The sequence below is a fragment of the Etheostoma cragini genome, chromosome 6 (assembly GCF_013103735.1).
Source record: "Etheostoma cragini isolate CJK2018 chromosome 6, CSU_Ecrag_1.0, whole genome shotgun sequence".
Classification (NCBI taxonomy): Eukaryota; Metazoa; Chordata; class Actinopteri; order Perciformes; family Percidae; genus Etheostoma; species Etheostoma cragini.
The window spans coordinates 6589739-6617032 of record NC_048412.1 but is presented as its reverse complement, the minus strand read 5'-3'; the positions used below and the strand labels follow the sequence as shown (position 1 = coordinate 6617032).

Genomic DNA, 27294 nt, shown 5'->3' with positions numbered 1-27294 from the left:
CCAACCCGCTGCGGTCTTAATCTGCCTCATCCTCCCACACTAATGAAGCTAATGGAGGGAATAAGTGACATGCTCTTTCTTCTCTCTCCCTCTCACTGTCACTGTCGTCTCTTTAATGGCATAGCTGCTGGTGTCGCATAGAAGGAACAAATCTGTTCTCTTGTGCCTGTGTTTATTTTAGGGTATGAACAGAAAAGAAAAAAGAATGAAAATACGTAAATATTTAAATAAATTAAAAATATGGATATCTGGGTCATGGCTGCACATTACTCAGTTTTTGTACCAATAGTTACATATACTAAATTGAATGCTCTATTGAAACAGACGATAGTTTTTAATGGTACTCATGTACTGTGTTACAATACTGTACAAAAGTCTTACGCGGGTGTGATGCTGTAAACTGAGAATGCTTTCAAAAATATAAATAATGGTGGTTTATTTTTTATCGCCACCATTTGACATGAACTCCAACCATCACTACCCACAGACGGCCTTTTGTACAGTAAAGCCAACACCTAAACGGTTTATGTAAGTTCGATAATCAAGCCTGTATTTAGGCAGGTGTCTTAGGCAGGTGTAAAAAATGCTGTAAACTTAGAATGCTTTCAAAAATATAAATAATGATTGTTTATTTTTATCAATTTAGAAAATGCACAGTGAGCGGCCAGAAGAAAAATCAAAAATCACATCAATAGTTGGTGTTATTACCCTTTGTCTTCAAACCAGCATCAATTCTTATAGTTACACTTGCAAAAAGTCGGGCGACGTTGAGGATCGTAGACGCACTGGTCGGCCAACGAAAAGAGGAAAAACACATCAAGCTTATTTCCAATTTTACTTGAAATCGGAAGACATCCAGCAGTGACATCATCTCAGACCTGGCAGAAACCAGTGGGACCCAGGTACACCCGTCTACTGTCTGGAGAAGTCTGGCCGGAACTGGTCTTCATGGAAGAGTTGCAGCCAAAAAGCCAGACCTCCGATTATGGTTTCGTGCATAGTTGAGTTGCTTGTCCTTATTACTATGTAGGTTGCTTTTTGGCTGCAATTATTAATTAATTAATTTTAAAGTTTAAAGTTTTAATGCTCTAGTGGAATTTGAGAGTCAACTACTCCGCTGGTGACTCAGTTCAGTTTGGTTCATTGACAGAACATGCAAATAACTTCAGTCTTATGGAGAGAACCTTCTGAAGGGCTTTGAAACTACACTTGCCATTCATAGTCGTAGTTTTCAGGGGGGGATGCAGGGGATATGTCCCCCCCAATATTTAGAAGAGGTAGATTTGTCCCCCTCAACAAATATGATTTGTTTTGGGAGATAACAGGGTTGACAAGGTTTTTTTTTAAGTTGCTTTTTACGTCATTTTTATTTCTTTTATTGGTTTAAGAAGTTCCCTTACTGAGCAGGTTTGTATGAGATCATTTTGTATAGGCTTAATAGTATAGAAAAATACTTTGCAGATCTACAACGTGAGACAAGTGTGTGGTGGGGGACAAGCAGGTCAAAAAAATATCTATAGGCCTAACAGAAAATGTTCTGTATTTTGGCTGTAGCTACACACATCATTTTCTGTTTTTTAATTACTTGGCAATGTCCGGGTAATGAGCTGGCAAAACTGTTACTTAACCGATTTCTTTCTTAGAGTGAGGGAAATAATAGTTTGTCGCTGAAACTTTTCTAGTTGACGACCCCCAGAGCCCCTAGGTTATAATTTGTCCATTTCTCATCAAGGAGATTTGTTTCTGCTAGCCATCCACTCCCGTTCATGGATGTATTATAAGACCTGTAAGACCCGCTCCCATTCTGCTGTCTCATCTCCGCTGCAGGCAGAACCCAAACTTATTGATTTACAGTGTATTACCTTACCCTTAAAATATCTATCTAATACATAACCATGACAAACATGAGTTTGCAAGCCTATGATAAAGACGCTTTTCCCCACACCACTGCTTGTGCTAATGTTAAATTGAAGACCTCATTTGCCATCAATCCTACAGGCTCATAAAAGCTACTAAAAGATGCTCTGAAATGTAGTAATTTCATTTTATTATCTCCTCTGTCCTTTTGTTCGTTGTGTTTGCTTGGAGTCAGTTAACCTAAGCCGTTCTTTTGCAGAATTTATATTTTTCTGCTGCGGTATTGTCAAGTCAGTTGTATTAATAAACCCCAGTATCACAAATCACAGATTTCCTTCAAGGGGCTTCAACACTCAGGCTGATTTTTTTATGTTGCTGCGGTTTAAAAGAAGAAAATAATGGTTTTAGTGCATGCAAGCTCTGCCATCATCGGTGTGATTATGCATGTGCAGCGTAGCTGTCCATTGTGTGGTTCAGTCCAGTGAGTGCTGTGTAATAGGTTAATTCTCACATGAGGATTCACATGATAATCTGGTCCTGCTTGATTTGTACATGGGGTTTTGATTACTTATGCAAATAATCCATAGTGATTTCACATACAACACGTCCAGTGTCTCTTTTTTTGCAATTAAACTATTTTTGTTAGAAAATAGAATCTTTGTCACAATTAAAATGCGGTTTAAATTTAAGCGATAAGGTGTTATTTAATTTAAACGAAGTTGTTTTATTAATCTTGCCTGTTTATTCAAGTTTATTTCAGCTGCGGGAGCTGTCCAGCAGCGTGGCGCTGACTGTGAAGATACTTCACAACAGCAGCACCAGCATCAGTGTTTCAAAGAGTAAAGAAAATGGTAGCAAGCATGAGCAGAAATAGCTCCCATAAATAAAGATCATAATAATTAATATGCAATTCCAACAAAAAAAAGGAAAAGATATTAACTTTCAGCAAGGCAGGCTCCTGAAAAAAGCAAGTGACTTCTTTGGGCTATAAATAGAGTGAACATGTGCATTGCCTTTCAAAGATGAAAATCATTGATGATCAAGATGAGAACGGACAAGGAGAAATGACTATGGCTCTTTCTCTGTTGGAAAAGGATGTGTCCTTATCATTTATTGGCGGAAGTTCATATTTTTTGTAACTTTGAATAATATCTGCAACAATATGTTGGGCTGGTTGGGCGACCAGATAGCTCAGCTGGTAGAGCAGCCGTCCGTATGTAGAGGTTTACTCGTCGATGCAAAATAAATGAGTTGGAAGTTACAGTAAATCCATTCAAATTGAATTTAAATAAAAAGATCTAAGCTTTGCATCATCTCCAAATCTCTTTGTTAGTAAGTTTCAAAACTTAAACTACTGCCTCTGTTTTGCTAGGTTAGTTGTCTGCAGTAGCTGAAAAACATGTGGACCATTTCTAATTTTTGTACTTGTTTTGTTCTTTTGTGTTTTTTCAGATTTGTGTGAAACATTGTTACCATCATCTGATTTCCTGTAAACTTGGGCACTGTGTTGTTGTAATTGCATTCTAAATAAAGTGTAGTGTATACACGGGAGAATATATTGGAGGCACGTTTGCAAGTCTGCCATCTCATTGGCTACCGCTGTGAACATCCAGACTTCTGTCGCCGTCAGCAGAATTCGCTCACAGCACTGTTCTCACAGGGAACGAATTTAATCGCTCCGCTCCTCCGTTATTTCAGCTGCCTGTCTCATACTTTAACACAGTGGTCTTCACTAGTTTTTTCATGAGAGCCACACTGATAGGACAAAGTCAATAGGAGAGACACTTTTACCTCAAAGTATCAAAAGTTACATCCAGCTTGTCTGCTTAAAAAGCTGTCACCCGAACATGCAATATGCAGTTCTTTCAACATTTTCATGTATCTATCCATCCAAGAGCACATTTGGCATTAAGAACTGGATAGAACACCCAAACTGGCAACCCCGCAGTGAGTCAGTGTCATGACGGAAGGGAAAAGCAAGTTTAAATATCCTTTCTACTCCATATTTCTATTCTTGTAAGGCCATTGTTTTGTTTTGTTTTTTTAAATATTAATTATTTTTAATAGATTAGACTTAGAGTTGTGTTGTAGCACTGCTTGTTTTTAATGTTTTTATGAAATATCTGTATTGACTGCATGATCATATCAACGTATTGTTTACTGCCATGCGAGCAACAAATGAAAGCTTGGCGAGCCAACACTGCTTTAACGCCTCCCTAACTCTAAAGTTAAGGAGTCAAAGGTAGTTTAATTTGAAAGACAACCTTGGTAAGAGCTTTACTGCTTAGACTTTTTAAATGGGCAACAGGTTGATGGCATTCTTTTACAAGGAATCAACAGTTTTCTAGGAAACGTAACACCCCCCATTTCAAGGGCTCCTTAAAATAACAGAAAACTGTCGTGTTTGTTCATCTCACACCTCTTTTCCACTGCCAGTGTGTCATTTCTATCCATTAGAAAATGATCAAATCTTGGAGCGCCCATTGATTATAGCGCATGTCATAAAACATGTCATATAACCATGAAGTCCAGTATTTAATTCCAGCCTTGGGACCTGTGTTGCATGGCTATATAGTATAATAGTTAGCACTGTGGCCTCACGTCTGGGTTTGAATCCAGGTCGTTCCGGGCCTTTCTGTGTCGAGTTTTTTTGTTGTTTTGTTGCATGCGTTTCCTCTGGGTGCTCCAGTTTCCCCCACCATCAAAAACATGTACTAGGTTATCTAGCCAGTGCCATTGATCAAGGCTCCTGCTCAGCTCTAGAGGGGTTAAAGGTTATATGATGCCAATGACAGGCGACCAAATGTTTCGGACCGTTACCTTGAATAAAATAAAGATTTCTCAGGGTTTCAACAATTCTGAACATGAAACATGAAAACATTTGCGACAATGTATAGAAAGCACACAACTCACAAAAAATATATAACATCTAGTCATTTTTAAGGCATTTTAATGTGGAAATGGAACACGTTATACCTTTTAATACTTTTATCGGGATGCAATGGAAATATGAATATGTAACTGATTCATTTGTAGCCTCTCTGTCTCTCCTGACACCAGAGAATATGCCGGTATGCTCTGGATAAAATTATTTGACACAGCAGTACGGCTTGTGTATACAGTGCTGAGAATAGCAAAAATAGCTGATGGCAGTGAGTGACCCAGTCATGACTAAGGCTTCTGAGAGATTCCAAAAGAGTACAAAACATGCTCAATTTTTAATCCCTTCAAGTAGCAGGGAGGAGGGACATGAGTAGCCACAGAGAAGGGAGGGAGGGTACTGAGCTGCTTTGGGCAGTCGGCCTAGTGTTAAACCTCCTTCCCTCACACACACACACACACACTCCTATACATACTTTCCCTGGCTTGTTCCCGAGTGCGCCCTCATCTCTCAAGGTGTTTATGTTTCAATCAAGAGAGCCAGAGCAGCGTGACCAGAGCCTTCTGCGTGACCAGCAGAGCTCCAGCTGCAGCCACCACCCTTCACCGCTTTAGGAATCAGCCATAAAAACGCCACCTCGCCTTACAAACCTAGACTCTGGAAGCCAGCTATTGGCTTTGTGAGAGGAACTTCAAAGTAAATCCATCACTGTCCCCCATGGCGAGAGCGTAAGAAGGGCTAGGATTGACCTCTGTCCGTTTGTCTGTTTTTGTTTGAACATGTGTCACATGTAATATTACTACCACAATTTTGACAAACATTGGCAGAAATGCATCTAATCATCATGTGTTCCAATGGTATTCCAGAAGAGTTAGATCAACATATTGGGTCATTATTGTTTATATTGGAATCAAATGTCTGACCACCCAAGCCAATCATTGTAGGTTCACTGAGTTCACTGAGTATTAAAAAGGATTTTCTTTGACTTCAGTAAATAATAAATGCTAAATGGCTAAGTAGTTAAAGAAATGCCTCTTCTTATATCCGCTTCTCTAAAACTATACACTAATTAGATACATTATTCTCCAGATATTTTTTCTTCTGTGGCAGGCTCTGCACTCCGCAGAGTGCACGTACAAAGAGAAATCTGCAAACCAGTGTCAGGAAACGATAACCCCAGCCCCAGTCAAGCTATTTCTAGACACTTTGTTTCCATGGCAATGTTGATGAGCTAGTTGGTTAGTACAGGGGGTTGGCTTGGGGGAGGGGGGACCTTTGCAGTCGCCAAGTCAGTCCTGGGCATTTTAACAATTCATAAAACTGGTGAAATCAATCTGGGCTTAGGAGATTTAATAAATCTCTCTCGGCCTCTCTGTGAGATGAGCAGGAGAGAGAGAGAGAGAGAGAGAGAGAGAGAGAGAGAGAGAGGCAACAATGAGGTGGAAAAATAGACAGCGTCAGGGGTAATGCTCATATTGGCTGACACAAGGGAAAAGCAGCTTTTAAAGCATTTAGCTTTAATTTCATTCAGGAGTGACATAATTGATTTTAATGAGATGTTTATAGAGTGAAGTGGCGGTGTTGCTAAATCATTTGCGAGTCTGCCTGACGGGTACTTGTGGGGCTTGCACCGGGGGAGAAGCAGAGAGCCACACATGCCTCCGCTGCCAGAACTCCTCCAGCAAGCCTCTACTCATCTTCACTCACTTCCGTGCACAACAGAATACATTTGGCTGCTTCTTTTAATTAAGAGCATATTTAATTCATGAAATACTTTGTGTAGATTTGACACCTCATTGACTGAAACACTTCAACTGGAATATCGTTTTGTCACTTTATCATAAACTGAGGCTATGCCAGCCAAATCCCAGCCATCTGGGTGAGAATACAAGGTTACTTCTACTACCCATAAACCCCGCTGACTTCTCCTGTTCCAAATATCAGTGCTGTGACTGACGGGGTGTCACATTGCTATTATGAGATCCCCATGGGCCTGTGTAGTTTATAGCAGAGATAATGGATGGCAGTGTGAACATCACAGTGCCCTCAGCACTGAGAGAAAGACTGGGTGCCACAAAGCTAGCAGTCCCGCTGAAGTCTCTCCCACCCAAACACACAAAGTCATGTTGAACTGAAGGAGGTTCATGATGACCGATGTAAGAGACTGTCCTCCCCAGAAAAACAGCATTGGTCATGATTACAAACTCTTCAAGCTGTAAATGGTTACATGTCCTTGACAATAAGTAGATCACCTTGATACTGTATTCGCTGACATCAAACTGGTCTTAATCATAACTTTTATGACATCTTAATGACATGTCCAAATGGTTTAACATTAATGGGGGAACTATTACTTGGGAATTATTTATGCCACAATTATAGAAGCATTTGGCATATTAATCAAACTTTATGACATCTTTAAGTCTAAATTGTTTGACTTTACTTGAGGTCAAGGAAAATATTCATGGCGTAAATTTATTAATTTTACACTGACAGCTTAATATAATGCTAACATCTAAATGGTTTATTTAAGTTTGATAATTAGGCCTGCCATGACATATTTATGAAAGGTTAAGTTGTCTAGGTGAATGTTGAGTTGTCATGACACAGACATTGTTGTCCTGGTTAACATGAAGTGCAGGACATCATTTCAACACAAACATCTCCGACAATGCTAAATTTAAATTAAAAGTGTCTTTACCAAATGATACCCAATGTGAACAGTCATAAACATTCTTAAAGACTCCCTCATGTCTGGTTTCATGTTATGGTTATGATGATGTCATGTCAGATATATGCATACCCCTTCAAATATAGTGTTAATTAATGAAATTTTATATCCAAAAGGTCAAAAGTTAACTTGACAATGACATCATAATGTCATGGGGAAAAAACGCTTTTCTGGCCATTATTTTTACCTATTAATTAATTTATTTTTTAACCTTTATTTATCCAGGTAAGTTGACTGAGAACAAATTCTCATTTGCAACGTCAACCTGTCACATTCACACAGTTCCACATTCATCTCTGGAAGCTGCCCGCTACAACCACAGTCTGATCTGCTGGCCAATGAGCAGCTCCACTGGAGCGGTTGAAACCGTGGTGATTGTATAGGTCTTTTGTTTGAAACATCACAATTTTGCCCATTAATACACTTAATATATTTTAATCAATTACGTCAAAGTCTTTACTACATATACAGTATTATGAGTCTGGATAAACAGTTGGTGGAGGCATACAACCTCAGTAATTCCAGTAAATACTGGCTTTTATGATGCCATTAGATATTGGCCATGTCCGCAATACAATGCACAATACAATACAATACAATGAGATGCATCTGTCAGTTAATGAAGACATGCTGTTTTTTGAAACATTAGAGGGGAGGGAACTATTTTGATGTTTTTCTCCTTGACAACCAATCCCATGTTTAGACCGAAACCAACAATGGACGTATCCTTCTTTCACTGGTAGACGTGTGTATCCAAACCTCTTACTGCTCATTTGTCATCCAAAAACAATCAGTGAAATCAGTCAATGAAATTAGTCCCCATGAATACACTATTTACTCCTTATAAAGTAACATTAGCTCAAAGCTACAGTACCCAGCTGTAAAATTCTCAGCCCTTTTATAAATAAAATGATATGTGAGACCTATTTTTAAAGATTAAAGATCTTACTCTATTGGCTTGGGCTAAAAAACTAAAATAAAAAATGGAAGTTGGAAACTATTGAGAGATTGCAGGATTGCATGTGGATATCTTGAGGGATGAACCCTGCTGATTTTTGTGATCTCTATTTTTACGTGTGTTCCTTACACCAACATCTTTATTTGCACACAACATACTTGACAGCATGACATATAGCATGATTAATTCTACAACCAGTGTAGCCTTGGTTAGTTCTATCCATGAAGACAGTCAAAGCGGGTCACTGCTGGTGACACCCATATCTGAAAAATGATACTGCATAACCCCCAACACACACACTTAACAGCCTCCAGGTGATACCCACACTGCAATAAATTCACCCTCCTTTTGCTTTAACACCTTCTTCTAACACAGATTATTTATACCTCACACTCCCGTGGGCATTCACTAAAACCAGTCTGAATTTGTAGAAGGAAAGCTTATTGACTGTGATTGATTTTTACACATCTCTGGATATCTCCCATGCATCTGTATCCAGCTACACAAACACACGCACACACACAAAGACACACAAATTCACACATGTAGAATAGCTACTGGAGTGTCTTCACAACGCTATTACAGCCAAACTGGCGTCTTAAGCTGCAACCTTCCGACGCTCAATCAGGGCTCAAATGGGGGAAAATGACAGGTTTGGGAGGGATTTCTTTTCCTGCAGGACAATGCTTTCCCAAGCACCTTAGGGCACAATTTCCATGCAACAACTGTGGAGAGCTGTTTTGATTGCTTTTCAATCAAGCGAGACAAACACTAATTCGATTTTTTATTTTTTTGAGGAACTGCAAAATTATAGGCTTCTTTCATGAAGCGTGGATGACTGGCACTTCTCTGATAGCTTCAGCGACACTCCTCAGTTTGGACTGCTTACTGTTAAGACTTTTATATTTATATATATATATATATATATATATATATATATATATATATATATATATATATATATATATATATATATGTGTTCAGAGAGAGAGAGAGAGTGAGAAGGAGAGAGAAACAATTCTTGCAGCACACACAGTCAGACTGGGAAAAGGGTCCTGCACATAGCCCGCTTGAGAGCCTTTTGTATTCTTGTTTATTTAATTTCCGTGAGCCGTCTCTTGCTGCTGTATAACAACAGAACATTATTGACACCATATTTTAATTGACGTGGAAAAAAGACTTGCTGCTGTCACTTTGACTCCCTGATCCTGGTACCACCCGTGTCTTCATTCACTGTAGGCGCTTTTTGATGTACACATCAATCCTACTCAACAGAGCTCTACCCTATTCTGTGGCTATTTGTGCACCTGTCAAGGTTTGTGCAGGCGTGGTCCCAAAAATGCAAAAGGTTAAGACGAGAAGGCAGCGTGAATGTCTTGAAGGTTTATTAAAGGTGCAGTAGGTAAGACTTATAAAAACTAACTTTCGGTCATATTTGCTGAAACTGACCATATGTTCCAGTAGAACTACATGAAGCTGGTAATTTAAAAAGAAATCTGGCTCCTAGAGCCTGAAGTGCGATTTGCAAAAATCCACTGCTCCCTGTTGCCAGAGGCACCAATCAGGACCGGGGGGGCAATTACTGCATGTCAATCACTGCTCAACATATATTTCCTCCCCTTCACACAAAACTAGGAATTACCAAAAATACCAAGTAATAAATTACACATTGAGAGAAACGACACAGGAAAAAACAACAGACAAAGAGAACAGAGAGTAAATACAGGAAATGAGGGTAGTAACGAGGGACAGGTGACAAGAGAGCTGATGAACAGGTGACACACATCAGGGCAGGGAAGACAATCCCACAAGGTAGGACGTAAAGTCGAGACGTAAAGTCCTACCTTGTCCTACCTGTGTCCTCCCTGTGTTCGAAACCGTTACCTATCATGGATATAGTGCTCTATAAAGTGTGTTTTGTAGTGGTGGGTGGTGCCATATTTCACATTTGGTTGGCTACTGAATTGGTGACACTAATCTTGGGTGCCCACCTTTAAAACTGGTGATTGTATAGATATTGTGTGTGAAAAATTCATATTTTACCAAAAAAATTCAAGACCAAAAAAGTCTTCTCTACATTTATTATGAGTCTGGACAGGACATGGGTGTAAACTGCAACTTGACTGGTTGGTGGAGGCATTTAACCGCAGTAATTCCAGTCTACACAGGCTTTAATGATGCCGTAGACATAAGCAATGATCAGAACCTGCCAATACAATGAGATGCATCTATCAGTTAATGAAGACATGATGTTATTTGAATCATTTGGGGGGCGATCAATACTTTGTTGTTCTACTTGATAACAAATCCCATGTGCAAACCCAAACTAACAATGCATGTATCAAACCATTACTGGCACAACGTGTGTATTCCAAAACATGATATAATCTTTTTGCTCAATTGTCATCCAAAAACTATGAAAAACATGTCAATGAAAAAAGTTCCCATGAAATGCATCCTTTTAAACTTACATTTGCTCAAAACTACAGTACCCAGCTGCCCACCTCCGTCATATAACTAACAGGCATATCTACTGATGCAACAGTGTTTTTCAGTAAGGGTCCAAAGTCTTGTTTGGACGTTCCCTATATAGTTCACTATTTAATAAACAATATATAGGGAAGAGTGAGTGAGTGAGGGACTGGAATTCCAACATAGCTAGAGACTACAAAAAACAGGAAGTGAAGGATGGAAAACATAGAGAAGAATGGTACTTGGAAAACCAAAACAGACAACAATACTGCCAAACAGGAAACGGTGAACAAAGGACAAGAAAAAATGGGCAAAACAGGGAAAACCACAACTGAAAACCCCAGCCATGACAGCAGCAACCATTACAGACTTTAACTTATCAATCATAGCGTAACCGCATTGTACAAAGCCCCTCGAAGGGTTTATTAACTAAAAATCTTTTACAACTATAGAAATCCTTCTTTTGTGTTCCCTCGAAAAATGAATGTATGTACTGTATGTTGTATTGCTTTGTATTCCCTTTGATCCATGGAGAAAGGCTGAGTACAGCTACCATCAGGGCTGGGTATTGTTAAAACAAAACAATACCAATACTATGACTTTGATATCGGTTCCTAATTGATACTATTAGGACGAATCGATTTTCTCTCGAGGTATTGAAATTGGGAATGGAATGACAAGGTATGTTTTGATACTTGATAAGTACTTTAAAAGGCAGTTCGGTCGTTGCCTAAAAAGTATTGGATTTGGTACCCAGCCCTAGCCACCGTAGCCATATCCACAGAGACAGCTTTAACCAGCACATCGAGACAGGCCAGCTGCAGCCGTGCTCACAGCCAGGGACCATGTGTTGTTGAGGGTCGGCCTTTTGAAAGAAGTAATGAACATTGCTGTATTGAAGTCCACCTTTAACGAGTCCAAGACCAGGACTAGTCGAGATTAAGTCAAGACTGAGTCCATATGAGAGACAGTCAAGACCGAGACATAAAAAAAGAATCCTCTTCTTACCTGTTCATAATTTATGTGATATGAGGGACAGCATATGTTCTATTTTAAGAAGAGGATTTTGCTTTATTATTTGGACAAATCACGAGGCAAGTCCAGAGTGACACACTATAGGATCAAATTAGACCATATTGTTTATTGTTTAAGCAGAACAATTTCACTAAGTCACATAAAGCTGAAGTGCAACTTCACATTTTAGATGTTATTCTGGTGTAACAATAATGGATGGAACATGTAACATAACAAGCAACACAGATGCCACAAAAAATGGAAATGTTTGCATTCATGAACTTCTTACTTAAGAATACATAGTACAATCTGCTTTTTGACATTGTATCTGTGGCCAAAATTGAAGTGATTGATATCTGATGATTAAGGTACACAGCATCTAGGCATCTATTCAATTCAATTCAATTTTATTTATAGTATCAATTCATAACAAGAGTTATCTCAAGACACTATACAGATAGACCACACTCCAGAATTTACAAGGACCCAACAGTTCTGGTAGTCTCCTCCAGAGCAGGCAACAGTGCGACAGTGGCGAGGAAAAACTTCCTTTTAGGCAGAAACCTCGGTCAGACCCAGGCTCTTGGTAGGCGGTGTCTGACGGGCCGCATCTAGGTATCCAGGCAACCATTCTCAATGCCTGTTCCAGATACATTTTGAATTATCTAACACCTGTTTTCTGAATGAGCGTGCTTTATCCATGGTTTTGTTTTGAAGGAAGAAGTTACTTAGGAACAAAAGCATATATTGCAGGACCCGGATGAGACCAACTAGAATATTTTGCGAGTGCAATGGCCGAGTTCGAGACAAGTCCAAGTTCAAATACCAACGAGTCCGAGACAGAAAAAAATCTTCAAGTACTGTAGCCCTGGTAATGAGCAATACATACATAACATCATCCCTCCCTTCTCTAGTATCTGCAGAGTGTTTCCCACAACTGCAAGTGTGCTATGGTATGCAACTGGACTGCACCAACACGCTACCTGGTCTTACGGATCTTTGGAATGAAAAATGTATTGCAAGGAAATGCATAAGTAGTTCAGGAAAAAATCAACAATCACTCTACTGCCCATTTAGATTTGACTTTAACACTGTATAAATAATTTTACATGCATAAAGTGTTTCTGAAAGGCTTTTAGGAGTTGGCTGACACCCTTGAATTAGAGCTGCAGCTAGACAAGTACCTTCTGTAGCACTATTTTTTCTCATGTCATTCGGTTTGCTGAATACTCCAGCTTTTTTTCCAAAGAGTTTAAGGTTATTTATATAATATCTTATGGAATGTGCACTCGTGACAAAAGGACCTCAATGCATTAAAGCTTGTTATTAATAAACGTCCATTACATTCTAGCCATTGCGCGATCATGGAGGCTTGTATCAAATGGACGCGCCAACAGTGTTGTTGTCCTATAGTTACACACCATAGCTTTAATGGACTGTAGGTCAGAATCAAAGAAATGAATTATGTACCTATAGCTGTGTAAAGTGTCCGACTGACAGATATGTGGTAACACATTCTCCCTTCTATCTTGCTCCAATCTGCAAATCTCTGGATTGTAAAGTGACAGTTACACAAAGACTACAATAATCTTAGACCAGTGTACACTGAAACATGCACAGACAAAATTAACTTACATTGGATCATACTGTTGTGGAGTTTATGCACTGATCCGATACCACGTAATCTGGCCCTGAAGAAAATGTGCTTTAAAGTTAAATTATTAATTAGTTAAATTAAAGTGTATTTATGTTAATTTTCCGTTATGTCTGAATGTCAAACTGGAAAATAAAAGAAAGTTCAACGGCATTCATTGTTTGTGTTGTGAGCCAGGCCGAACAACAAACATCAAATCATTTCATTTTTTTTATTATTATTATTATTAGTTGTAGTAGTAGTAGTGGTAGTAGTAGCAGTAGTAGTACTAGTAGTACCCTGTTGTTCAATGCTCTATGGGTTCTGTCATTTCCAAATGTTTCCCTAATATGTGTCCTGGAAATAACTCCAGTGTAGTACTAATTCCAGTATGTATTCCAAGTTCGACAGTTATTTGAGTTTAATAGCTGTTTTCAAGTAAGAGTAAATTATTCATCATTACTTTATTATTAGAAACTACATTCTTTACATACGATTTACACAAATAATCACACTGTTAATTTATATGCAGTAGTTCAGTTTATTTGTATTTCTTCATATTTTTGTTTGCCCTTTTATTCTGTTTCTTATGCTACTGTCACATAACACCACACCTCTACAGAGTAATGCACAGTTTGGACCTTTGAAAAGAAATAGGAAAAACAAATAAATATGAAATAAATTAACATATATGTATATATACAAACATACACAGACACACACTCTCACACACACACACACACACACACACACACACACACACACACATTTAGGTTTAACCCAAATAAATTCTACTGTATAGTGTTCATGTATTTCCCTTTTCTCTCTTTCCTTTATTTTTCACTGTTTTTCTCTCTCTACATTTACATATTGTAAATCTGTTACTCTGTTATTCATACTCTACAGAGCCATACAAATATGATGATGGCTTTGATTCTACCATCATGATATTGAAATTTCTCTGATTCTGAACACATCCATGCTGACCTCTCATGTGCTGTATTCCATGTTAATGACGCTCTGTCCCCCCCCCCCTTCTGTCTCCGCCTGCAGACGGACGCCGCGCTGATGTACGATGCCGTACACGTGGTGGCCGTGGCTGTGCAGCAGTCTCAGCAGATCACTGTCAGCTCATTACAGTGCAATCGGCACAAGCCCTGGCGCTTCGGGAACCGCTTCATGGCCCTCATCAAAGAGGTAGATGCTTCTCTACCTGCTCCCCGTTCTGTCCGCCTGCTCAGCATACACAGCACCTTCACAAGGAATACACATGCTCTCCGGAAAGCAGACAGAGACCGAATGCAAATAAGGCAGAGGCAGTCAAGAGAGGAAATGTTAATGAATATAAATGATTTATCTGTGTATTTATTTATGTGGAAATATTTTTTTTCTGTGTGTGTACATACATATTCCCCGAACGAGGGCAGCCATCTTGAGCCTGCTTTCAGAATTTCAGCATTAATCACCCATGCAGAAACAAAAACACCACATTATCTCATTTCGGTTAATTGCCCCACAGTTTGCTGCATTTGTGAAGCTGCAATGCTTATTCCAGAGCTTTCTGTCTGGGTAAAGGCCAGGGGATTAGCCAACCTATATTTAGGGCTCTCTAACCCTAATGTGTGTTTCAGTCTAATGTGTTGAATGCCACGTAGTTTATAGGGCTGTTGGATTGAATTTTAAAAGTCAAATATAATATGAAAAAAAGCATACCATTTGAATGATGAAATTATTTAAATGTGTGTGTGCGTTTTTTTTTTATATGAATGTGTTGGCAACGCTAATCTCCTTCTCTTTTATCCCTTACGGATTTTGGGGATTTGCTGTATTTTCCACTTTATGTTAAAATTTCATATAGGCTAGTTAAAGTTATAGGCTAATGTGCTGTAATAGGTTACCTAAATAAAAGCTGATTGGAGGATTACCTATAACAATGTTGGGGACACTGCAACCTCGTCAGAGTCAGAGGTTGCATTTCCCTGGATCTCTTGCAGCACTTTTTAAATGTGCCGGTCACAGACCCGCGGCAGGCCTGAGGCCCTGGCGTTTTGTGGAAGTGCGCCTCCCTGCTTGCAATGTTTAACAAGAAACGGATGTAAGCTCTTCATTTTCTCAAGCGATATGTCAGCTTCAGCACACATGGCAATAAAATCTTCCACAAAGTCATGCCTTGCATGTATTATATATTGATTTTGTCGTTGCCTCAATGGTAACCTGGAGGGATTTGCCCGCTGTGGATTTAGCTCTGTTCTTGCGATGAACTTTTGATTTCAAATGGTTGTTACATGTGTCTTTGCGGGTCCAGTCAATTGTATGTTGACAAAACTTACAAAACAGACTATTCATTGGGGTATTTGCTCAGCCCGGTAATTAGCAGCCAGTTAACAGTTTCTTCATTTTTTTGCTCACTTTGAATTTTTTTCCCCCCACGCAACAAACTCAGTGTGAAGACGTATGGTTACTAAGCAGCGTGTTTAACAATGCCATTGGCCATAGTGCAATTCCTCTAGTATAAGAATTCCGTTTTCATGTGTAGATTCCGTGATTCTGTTCGCTTTTTCCACATCACGGAAATCCTAGGGCCCTACTGGTGTGTTTTGAACGGCTGCTGCTTTACAGGAAACAAAAAGACAGCACAGCGGTTTGAACTGTAACTTGTTTGAAGGTCAAACCTGTCTGTGATCAAATAGAATTCTTCACTTGATGTTCAAGCATCTTTACTGCCTTTCCGTGCCATACACAACATTATGTTTTGAGTTTTAGAATTTGGGGCAAAAGACAGTATGTAAACATGACACATTCAAATAAATCCCACAAAAGGACTGGAGTGCATTGTACACACTATGGCTTTAAAAAAGTGTATGCCTGTGTGTGTGGCTAAAGTCATGTTGCAGGGGATTAGAGAACCCAAATGCGAAGATCATGCTGCAGTTTGAGCTTGAGGATTTATTAACAAAAAAGGAAGAGTTCCAATCAACAAAGGGATCCAAAAAGCAGTGGAGAAACACAAGGTGTCCAACGGAAGAAGGCAAAAACTCCAGTCCAGAATGATGAAAAAACCAACAACAACAGGATCACAAAAAACCTCACAGGAACAAAAGACTGCAGGGAAGATTCCGAACACAGGCACACCGACACAAAATGATCTGACACAGTACAAGGGGGAAGACAAAGACTAAATACAGAGGGTGACCAGGAAGCAAGAGGCAGGTGAAACAAGGGCTGGGAAACAGTTGAGAAACATTAGGCAATCACAAGGGCGGGAAAACACAGGAAGTAATACTAGACAGCACAAGAAAACAGGACACAGAACATACAGACACAGGAACTACAACTAGACAAGACAAGGGAGGAAAAACGGACTACAACAGAAAACAGAACAAATACACAGTCATAACAGGAAATAAACAAACCAGGAAACAGCAGTAAATATATACATACATAAAAACATAAATGTCCACAACCACAACAGCTAAACTGTGAACAACCACATTTGCATTTTTAGTGTAAAGAGCCATTACTACTCCCACTGCAAACTCTGAGTAAAAAACAACAACAGTAGACACACATTGTTTTAGATCAGAAATGAATTGTATAATAAAGTGGCGCTGATGAAAGTTTACATAGCCAAGACATAACTGAATCACCTCGAGTAACCAACATGGTTCATCACAATGTTGCTTTGCACAAATTCACAACGTTGTAACAATAACCTTGTAACGTTGTAATTGTAACATTAATCAAATTAAAAAAATACAATCATGAAATACAAACAAATAAATCTACATATTTTTAGCTTACCCAAACAGTTGACAGATATCCTGTGCCTACTGTATTCCTTGGTAATAGTAGTTCATAATTGTCTCTATTGGAGGGACTTATCCTTTTATCTGCAAACAGCACTGGTGTCAATGGAGAGGTATTTAGACGCTGAGTAGTACTTAGTAGGATGGCAAATGCTTTCTAGCACAGTTGACTGTGCAGTGTGAGTAACTTCCAGATCTGTGACTCCCACTCATCTAACTAAAGATAGACCCTGAAGTCCCCGGCTTCCAGTCGGAGCAGCACTGTGATGATTTGCTGTACCTGAAAAAATAAAGGCTTTCCTTTCCTGAACCACTTTCATGCTGCATTGTATCCTATCACACCCCTAAATATCTGTAAAGATTGGGTTATTGCATTCCCACTGTTACAAATGCAGCCTCAGACACTGGGTAGGCATCATGGTGCCAGGGAAGGCTGTACAAACCGAAACATTGTTTTAAAGAGGGAAAAATAAAAATAGTGTGTTTTCACTCCTTGACTGCTTTGCCTTGAAGACCAACATCAAAATCCTATCAGAAAGTGGAGATGTAGACTTGATGCTGATATTCTCCTCTAATATTCTCTGTGTCTCTCTGCTTGTCTCTCTTTAGGCCCACTGGGACGGCCTGACCGGGAGAATCACTTTCAACCGGACCAATGGCTTGAGGACGGACTTTGATCTTGATGTCATCAGTCTGAAGGAAGAGGGCCTTGAGAAGGTAGTTTGTCTTTAATGTATGTGTGTGCGTGCATGCATGCGTGCGTGCATGTTTGTGCACTAATGCATCCATCTGGTATGCCATTGTGATGTTGAGATACATACAAGGTGTTAATGTAGCCGTGATTCATAAAAGAGCAACAAAAACACAATCAATCTGCCATAATCCCCCAATAACATCCATGTGTAAATGCATATCTCAATGCATATCTGCAGCCCATTAATTGAGAGCTTTCAGCTAACACTCTGGCAGCCAACATTGTAGGTCCATAAGTCATGGGTAACATTGGCAGTGAATGGCATATACTGCAGCAGCATTATCAAAGCTTTGTGTAGGTATCCAAATTATTAGGGCTGTGAAATCAATAATATCGAGTTAACACAAATTCCTTTTAATGCTACAAATTTTTTTAATGAGTGATTAACGCACACACGTTCTCTGATTTCACTCCATAGTTTGGATGGTTAGCAGAAACAAAGCTCCTTTCCACACGTCGAAGTGTCTTCGGCCAAGACGGTGAACCCTAAAGGGCTTTTTTCATTAGTGACGTCATGCACTCCGTAACTATTTAAACTCGTGCTTGGCGGTCGCAACACTATTTGGAGTCTTTTCCTGAACACATGTGTTGTTAATAAGTAAAGGCTACCGATTTTGCTATTTCTACGGACTAGAAGAAGAAGAAGAAGGTAAACAACGGCAGAACTGGCAGCTTTTTATTCGCCATAAAATCTTAACCCAGTGAGTTTACAAGAGAGACTTGCAGTCACTCTAAGAGTCCTGGCATCTGATTGGCCTCGAGCTCGTTCGGGCTTCCTATTTCTGCTTTGTCGTGTGCCGCTGAAAAAAATAAAGTGGTGCGCAACCACCTAAGTTGTTCCCGATGGGCAGGCAGGTTAATGTAGAAAAGTAATATGTAATTGATAAAAGTAGAACAATACTGGTAATTTTATACAGTAATCTCATGGAATGTACTGTATATCTGCATTTATATCTTTATGTATTGGATTCGCCAATTTAGAGCTTTGCCACAACAGCATTGTTGCAAAAGCTGAGCAGGTCCATCTACTTTGCAGATGAACTTTGTTATTTTTGCTAAATCTCTTTGCATAGATGGCCCCAGCATGCCAGCACTAGAGTGAGTCAGCGAGCTTTGACACATCACTAAAGTCAGTCTAAACACGGCCTAAAATGTGTGTTAGCTATCCACATGACCATAAATACACCAGTTCCAACTTACATGTGTGTAGATGCCAATACATTTGACTTTTATGTCTTTTGCAATTTTAACTGCTGCGGGTCAGCACGAAAGTGCTAAAGACTAACTTTAAAATATACCAATTTGGATTTTTCTAGCATCCAAACTAAATCCAAACACTACCTCAGTTAGAATGCATCAGGGAACGCCATGGCATATGCGTCAGGATGTGGCTGTGTACTAAAACAAATTGTCACATCTATGGTTTGCATCTTTTCCTAGCGTCTCCTGTGTTAAGCAGCCAATTTAAGATTCATGAGATTACCGGCGGGAGGATAACCTGCTAGCACCGCCGATACAAATAATAATCTCAAATGCAACAGCAAACACTTCACACTTCGGCATCCTCACCGGTGCTCGCCTCTCAGCAGCACCTGACCTCTGGTCTGTGTGCGCCTGCACCTCCATGAATAATTTACTCGATTAATAAAAAACCCTTCAGAAGCCCTCCAGCCTCATGAAGCCTGAATTAAAGAGTTGATTTGCAATTACAAAGCCTATCTCTGGCCCTCGTGCGGGGCATCAGATGAGCCCTGAGGTGTATGTGGCTGGTGTGGTTTGGAGTGTTTGTGGTCCATGAGCTCAGGTTAGTGCATTTGGATGGGGTGAGAGCGGACGGTTGCTGACGAGGAGGCTCGGGTGTGGAGACTTGAGGGAGAGCAGAGAGGGAACAAGAGAAGCCTTGAGGCACGATCCGAAAGCCTCTCCCTCCTCTTCTTCCTGCTTGCTTCCCCAGGATGCACCCCTTCTTCTTTTAGCACTCCTCAGTGTTGTCCTTCGCCAGCCCTCCCACAGGGCCAACCCAGATCCTAGATCATCTCTAACATATACCCTGTGGGAGTATAGAAGAAAGTGCCCCCTGACAGTGGTGACGGTTCACACGGCTTTCAACTGTGTCCTCAGGGTGCTGCATTATCCGCTGTACGTATCCAGAATAGAAAGAGGGGAAAGTCTGAGTACAGTTTATGTCTATACTGTACATGTCTGCCTGTGTGTTTGGTAGTGTTACCAACTGAAACCGAAACAACATAAATGTTTTATCTCCTGTTAAGATACACATGAAGGTCTGCAGCGGTCCAGTATCTTTAGCATTGACAATGGCAATGGAAGAGTTTGCAACTCACAATATATGTCTTATGCCACTCCAGGAGTAATATGTCCTTCATGCGGCAAGACAGAAGTTAAAAGTGTGGATGTGTGTGTGGTGGATGGTAATAAATTGTATTAGACTTTAAGAGGAAAAAAACGCAGTTTGCATCCCATTACATACCTGGGTTTAAGGTTTGTTGTTGGATTAACCAAAACCATGATCTGTCTTCAACCAGTTGTGTAAGTTTTCTTACCATAACAATATACAGTTATTGTAGAAAACAAGAATTTTTAAAAACAGTATCATTGGATGTCAATAAAATGTCACTGAACCTACATCCGTCTTGCAGAGTTGTTCATTATTGACGTTCTTTTTTGGCCAAAGGGATGTCTCTGCAGATCTATGCCGTGAATCATAAGTCACAGAGGGTTGCAGAGGTGCTGATACTTAAACCTTTTAAATCTCAACATTGTATTTTATGGCCCCGTTTGTCCCAAAAAGCTGATTGCTTGATCCAAGACATTATTGCCAATCCAAACGTATAGTATGCACATATAAAATAAAGGTGCTAGTGCAAATGTCTCCAAACGTTTGGAATGTTCACTCACATCCAGACAGAACAGCACGTTCCAGTCTGAAGTCACTATTGCTAGAGATAAATAATTTTCATATAGTACCAATTACTGTTTTCAATCAGAAAACAGAACAAGTTTTTACTTTGGTTATTGTTCTTTCTAAATATCAGACTGAAACTGAAGTGCATCTCGCATTTTCCCCGTGCTTTATTTAAGTTGCTCTTTCTCTCACAATGAGCAAGTTTTAAATAGAAACTGACACTGATTTCATGACAAATGGTCAAATATTCAGAGTGAGCCAAAAGCAAAGCAGTCTAGTAGTAGTTTTTTAGATGAAATGTCTATGTGCTGTGACACATTGGTTTGTATGACTGTAGAATTGGACCTTACATGTATATCTATCTGTCCAGTTAAAAAAAATAAACAAGTGCATTTTGTTTTGCAGATCGGTACCTGGGACCCTCCAAGTGGCCTAAACATGACGGACAACCAGAAAGGGAAGACGTCTAATGTATCTGATTCCTTATCCAATCGATCTCTGATCGTCTCCACCATACTGGTACTTGTTTTAATTAATCTGTTTCTTTTCTGAAGTGTTGCTGGAGTGGTTGCAACACTGTTCAGCAAGTGGAATTGGCTCAAGCGTCGTTATCTGATAAAAACTTCAGTTACATGATAACAGGCGTCTGTGTAAGGGGGAAGATTGTAACCACTGTTTTGGAAGTACTGTATAGTACGCATTCAAAACACAGTATTGCTCCTTTGATTCTCTGCACTTTGGCCAAATGAAATGCTGTTGTTATTTGCTCACTGACATTGGTGTCTTTGGTATCAATACTGAATTACTAAGTGGGCAAAACAGGCAACTGTCCCAAGGCGGCCAACCTGCAGAGGCCCCAAAGGCCCCATGGTCATTGAATCCATCGATTTCTTTTGTAACCATTGCAACTATTGCATTTAACCCTCAACCCAAGGCCGTGTCTTGTGGAGAGACACTACTATTACACCCTTTGTTATTTCATTTTATATTGTTGTTATGTAGTGAATGTTTGTATTCACATATCAAAAAACAAACTGCAACACAAACTAAACAGCAAAATTGTAAAATAGTACACCACAATAAGAGTACTGGTTTGGTTTCTGGGGTTCTTGGTAACAGACGTATATGAAGGCTCCATGTGTAGTCTGCTGCGTGATGTTTACCTGATGGGCACTTAAAGGTGACTACATAAATACACATTGTACAGAGTGGGAGAAACAGTGGGTGAGGGGTTCAGCTCCTCTCTGCTGACCCACCGCCGCAGCCTTAACACACTACACCCGTTCAAAATGAACGGAAAGACCGTCATTCTCGCAAGACCATCTGAGGGCCGCCACAGTGTGTCAATGCACGCTAATCCAATCCTGTTTGTACAGCACAAAAGCCAGAGTAAAGATGTTGCTAAAGTTTACTGTATATTTTAGGACAACAATTTCTCAAATACTTAAAAAAAAAATGGTGCATCACAGTGCAACAGTGTTAGGACCTGCAAAAGGAAACAGAAGGCAATTGTTAGCCAATGGGAGGCTTTACTCACCATCCACATCAATGTGCAGTCCGATTGGTATTTGATGAGCTCTTTGATAAAAAGTAACATGCAGAGCCATTTAGTAAACATAAACCGGTGCAGTTTACTAATGTTATCTTACAGGATTTCTAAGTAGTGAAGCCTGCAAAATTCAAACAGTTACCCCTCGCTGCCATTTTGGGAAGGCAGTGTGCAAATTAAATATCACAGCTTTAGATGTCTGTTTATAGGCAAATCAAATTGTAATGGTGCTTTATGTGGGACCAATTATAGAAGGGTAGAACAGCTCTGAGCCAAAATAGACTGCCTCCAAAGATGTCATTATTTTTAAGCTTTTCCTCTTGAAAAATCCTTCTCTGCTTTGCCTGAGCTGCCCTTTCTGTTTAGAGCACTTTCTGGGGATGCTGCTCTCCGAATCATTTGAAGTAGAGTACCCCAAAGCGCTGCACTCCCAAATTGCCAGTTGACTTCACCAGTGTGGAGGACTCCAATTTGGTAGGAACATGCTCAGGCAGGGAAAATTGACTGATTGATTGTCCAATAAGATTTCATGGTTTACAGCTGTGGCTCTTGCAGACCAATTTATCAGGCATATTGTGCTATTGTCTCTCTTGCCAGTGGTATCAAAATCCTAGAAATTCAGATCTAAATTTGAGAAGAAGCAGTCAAATATGTGTATCTTTACAGCAATTCTTTCCTAGTAGTAATACTAGTAGTATAGTATAGTAGTAGTAATGGTAATTGATTCAGGAGAGACTTGTTTGCAGATATGCAATGATTTATTGTACATAGCATAATAAAATGTACAGTCTCTGAAGTTTAAGTCTCCATCGTTATAGAATAATTTGGAAAGGAAGACAAGACAATCCCCCCCAATAGAGTCTAGACACTGATGGTGGCGGAGGACCAGACCGAAGGAGTCAATGGAGTGTCCTGCAGGACGAATAACCAGGATGCCTTTGGGTGACGATGACTGGAGGTTGAAGGGGAGGAGAAGGGTTGCACGCTTTGCCTGAAATGACAGCTGACAGGAGCAGGGACAGAAACAGATTTAAAGAAGGGTTGTGACGCTGTGATTGGCCCTTGTAATTTGTGGCCGATTCTGATTAGATTAACAGGAACTTGAACTCTTCCAACAGCTGATTTGATTTAGGAAGAGAGCAGTGTGCAAGTGTAGACTGAGCTACATTACACATATCAAACATGCTGTGTTTTTAAGGTTAATTTTAATATTGTTTTAGACTACGGGCCCTTTAACTATCTAAGCGTACGGCGTGAAGCGCATGACGCAGGTGCGTTTAAGGCGTGTCCAAATTCCCTTTTGCTAGTTTTTATGGCAGAAAAAAGCGTCTGTGTGCCAAGTGCAGGGTTCAAAAAAGTTGCACTTGTCTTCATTAATTCATACGTGTGTTTAAGCCTAATATGCAATAAACCAATCAATTCCCTAAGCCAGGCACGTTTGTACCTTGCCGCATTGCTATTATAAAGGCGGATTTGCACGGTCATGTTAATATTTTTAATCTTTTGCATGTGAATGTGCTGCTGTGCTTCCCTGTGTGTGTGTGTGTGTGTGTGTGTGTGTGTGTGTGTGTGTGTGAAACAAGCATAATGTGCGCGCTGTGCATGAGCTTAGGAGCATTTTATTAATGCACTGTTAAAATGACAACAAAATACTGTGTTATTGACTTTAGACCAGGTTTCTGTTGGTCAATGGCGTTATAACTTCCACTGCTGCAAGATAGCAATATGCCAAGAATTCACCTGAACACACCTCACTGTGAGACCAGCACGCCCATGGCCACAAAGATGGCAGCCGGAGCATTTGCTATTTAAACGACATGAGCGCGGGACGGGACGTTAACAACTCCGTCTGTCAGAAAATAGCAAATACACTTGCGTTGGGCTTTGCACTGCGCGGCGCTGGGTGCCAGATAGGGTCGTAAAAGTCATTCAACTGTTCAGCAAAAAAATTAAATTTATATCATGGTATAAGTCAACCAAAGTAATAATTTAGCAGCTTTAAAACAACATTATAACCTAAGTTAAGAGCCAATCAGTTCAACATATGACACCTTCTACCTATCAAAACTGGATTAAACCACTAAATTATCCTGTGAGCCCCGTTTGGCCCCAACATTTTATCCATCAACACACCTATTCTGTGGAGCATCTGGCTGCTTCTCAGCGATGGAAAGTCTGTACACAGCTGTTGTTCACCAAGAAAGCGTCAGCATGTAACCCCAAAAACAGTTAGGGAGTTGGTTGGTGTATTCTTGAAATTGGAAAAGGCCAGTTTTTATGCTAAGCTAAGCTAATCATCTTCCGGTTTCAGCACCATGCTGTTAAAGTTCATGTTAAACTATTCCTTCACGTGCCCTATCACAAAGATACAACTAATCTCACAACGTTTGCAATCGATGAAACACATACCACAAACGAATTGCCAAATAGTGGAGCTGGAGTTGGAGCTGGAGCTGTTGTTTTTCTGTTCCGTACCATACGTCCTGTGTGTTTGAATATATGCATGTCTGTACTCCTAAAAACAGTAGGCACAGACTATGTGCCATGTGAGAACCATGACAGTGGAGCCATATTAAAGCCATTTATGATCTGGTTATCTAGGAGGCAAGCGTAAAAATAACAATATCAAATAAATTGCAGGTTGTCATTATTTATCGTGGGCCGTCTTTCCTTCCGCGCAAGCTGTGAAGTGATTGGATTGCAGTTATTAGCAAAGACTTCACAGCTGTAATTGCCATATCAGGACTGAGTCATGGGGAGATGTGTGATGGCTGTGAGCAGCGAGGAAAGGAAGGGAGGGCTGACAATAATTGGGTTTGTTACGTTTGATTGATGCTCACTTTCATCCAGCTTCTCATCATTTTCTCAGGGATTATGTACTATAAAACATGATGTAATTACTGTTGAGATCTTGGCCTATCAACAGTTTATCTACTTTGGAAATCACTCCCGTAATGTTGCGGTGGAAATGAAGTACCTTTAGGCTAATGGCTGGAAAAGCAGATAATATACTGTGTAATGTCTCGGAGAGAGAGCAAAGAGCAGGCATGCTTCCACTTCCACAGAAACAAACTCACGTTTTATTAGTCACTGCAGGAGAGTAGTAGTACTTTCAGACTGCTCTGAAATACAAAATCATGGATTTTCTCTGTTGCAATGCAAAAATGGCAAATAAAATAGGATAGGGCGTAATGCTTGAGGATTAAATAGCTGTTGTTGAGATGTTGAAAGTATGTCATATCATATTTGAGCCTTTCTAGTCAAACTTGATAATAATACCAATGTTATGCTTGCTGTGTCCAATAAGTCATCTCCTCCAGACTAGACAACTTCGATTGCCATTGCCTTCCAAAGCAAACCAAATGCTTTGTGATGTGATGCCAAAACTATATTAAAAAATATCTATATGATGTTAGGTATAGTTCAATTCAATTCAGTTTTATTTATATAGCGCTAAATCACAACAACCATTATCTCATTGCTCCTTCCATAAAGAGCAGGTCCAGACCGCACTCTCGGATGTTATTTACAAAAACCCATCAGTTTCCACCAAGAGCAAGCACTAGGCGACAGAGGCAAGGAAAAACTTCCTTTAAGAGGCAGAAACCTCGAGCAGAACCATGGCTCAGGGTGGGGGGTCAACTGCCTCGACCGGTTGGGGGAGAGAGACAGATAGACAGATAGACAGATGTAGAATACTAAGAATACTTTCAGACTTGTCCACAGTGTCTGTCCATTGGTTCCTACTGAGATTTACAACTTAAAATGTCTAACAAATATACAATTTGTTTTTAAAAATGCCACTAAACCAGTGCAGGTTTTTCTCCCATCCCAGAATGCTTTGTGGACTAGCCAGACCTTCCTCAGTAGCGCTGTGGAGGAAGGTGGAACCTCTGGTCTTAGATCAGGTCTCATTTCCATTTGCTTGTCAGTATTCAGGGCAATTGTTCTCGGATGAGATGTGAGGAAATACAAACAAGCCGGTACACAGAGCCCACAGACCTTCCAGGATTCATCGCATTCAGGAAAGAGACAGATGTGGAAAGATTATTTAATAAATTGAACCAGTTGCATCATACTGACAAATAAGTACTGTAAAGGCTCATTAAGCTAAATGCCCAAGCTATCAAACATATGGTGTTAGTGGAACATATCCTGGCGATTATCTGCTGGTTGATGCATCTCACTTTCCTAATATATCTCCAGGATCCAGTGTTGATCATATGTAGGACATAAACCAGATTGTAATGCAACTATATTAGTTGAAATTCCATTGAACAGACAGAAGTCTAGTAAATTGTCAGTGTTGAATTAAATCTGTTTACTTTAATATATATACTTTAATATACCCTTCAGTGCAGAATGTCATATGACAGTGTAGATTGTTCAGGGCAAGGGTAGAGTTCCATAGTGACCAACACAAAATAAAATACAAAAATCCACGGTAACAAATGTGAAAAAATATTATAAAAATGTGTAGAATGTTTCTGCTTTCAAAATTAAGAGCTGTACAGTTTTGTGCAGGAATATGCAGTGTATTGTCCAAGGAATTAATTAATCCATTGTTACAATATGAAAAAGGATTTTGTAATGAACAGAAAATATTCTTGGTGTAACAGAGTGTTTGTAATAATGGCAGCAATAGGCTATACACACACACACATATACACACATATGTATATATATATATATATATATATATATATATATATATAT

The 27294-nt window shown here is 39.7% G+C and overlaps 1 protein-coding gene across 5 annotated transcripts in view; it reads left to right on the top strand.

Moving 5' to 3' along the window:
• Positions 1–27294, top strand: part of grik2 (glutamate receptor, ionotropic, kainate 2) — a 254762-nt gene that overhangs the window by 136325 nt on the left and 91143 nt on the right. For all 5 annotated transcript variants that reach the window (XM_034873461.1, XM_034873463.1, XM_034873462.1 and 2 more), the window contains 3 exons: positions 14600–14743; positions 17962–18069; positions 21435–21548. In XM_034873461.1, coding sequence (XP_034729352.1) covers positions 14600–14743; positions 17962–18069; positions 21435–21548 — 366 coding nt within the window. The remainder of the gene's footprint in view (positions 1–14599; positions 14744–17961; positions 18070–21434; positions 21549–27294) is intronic.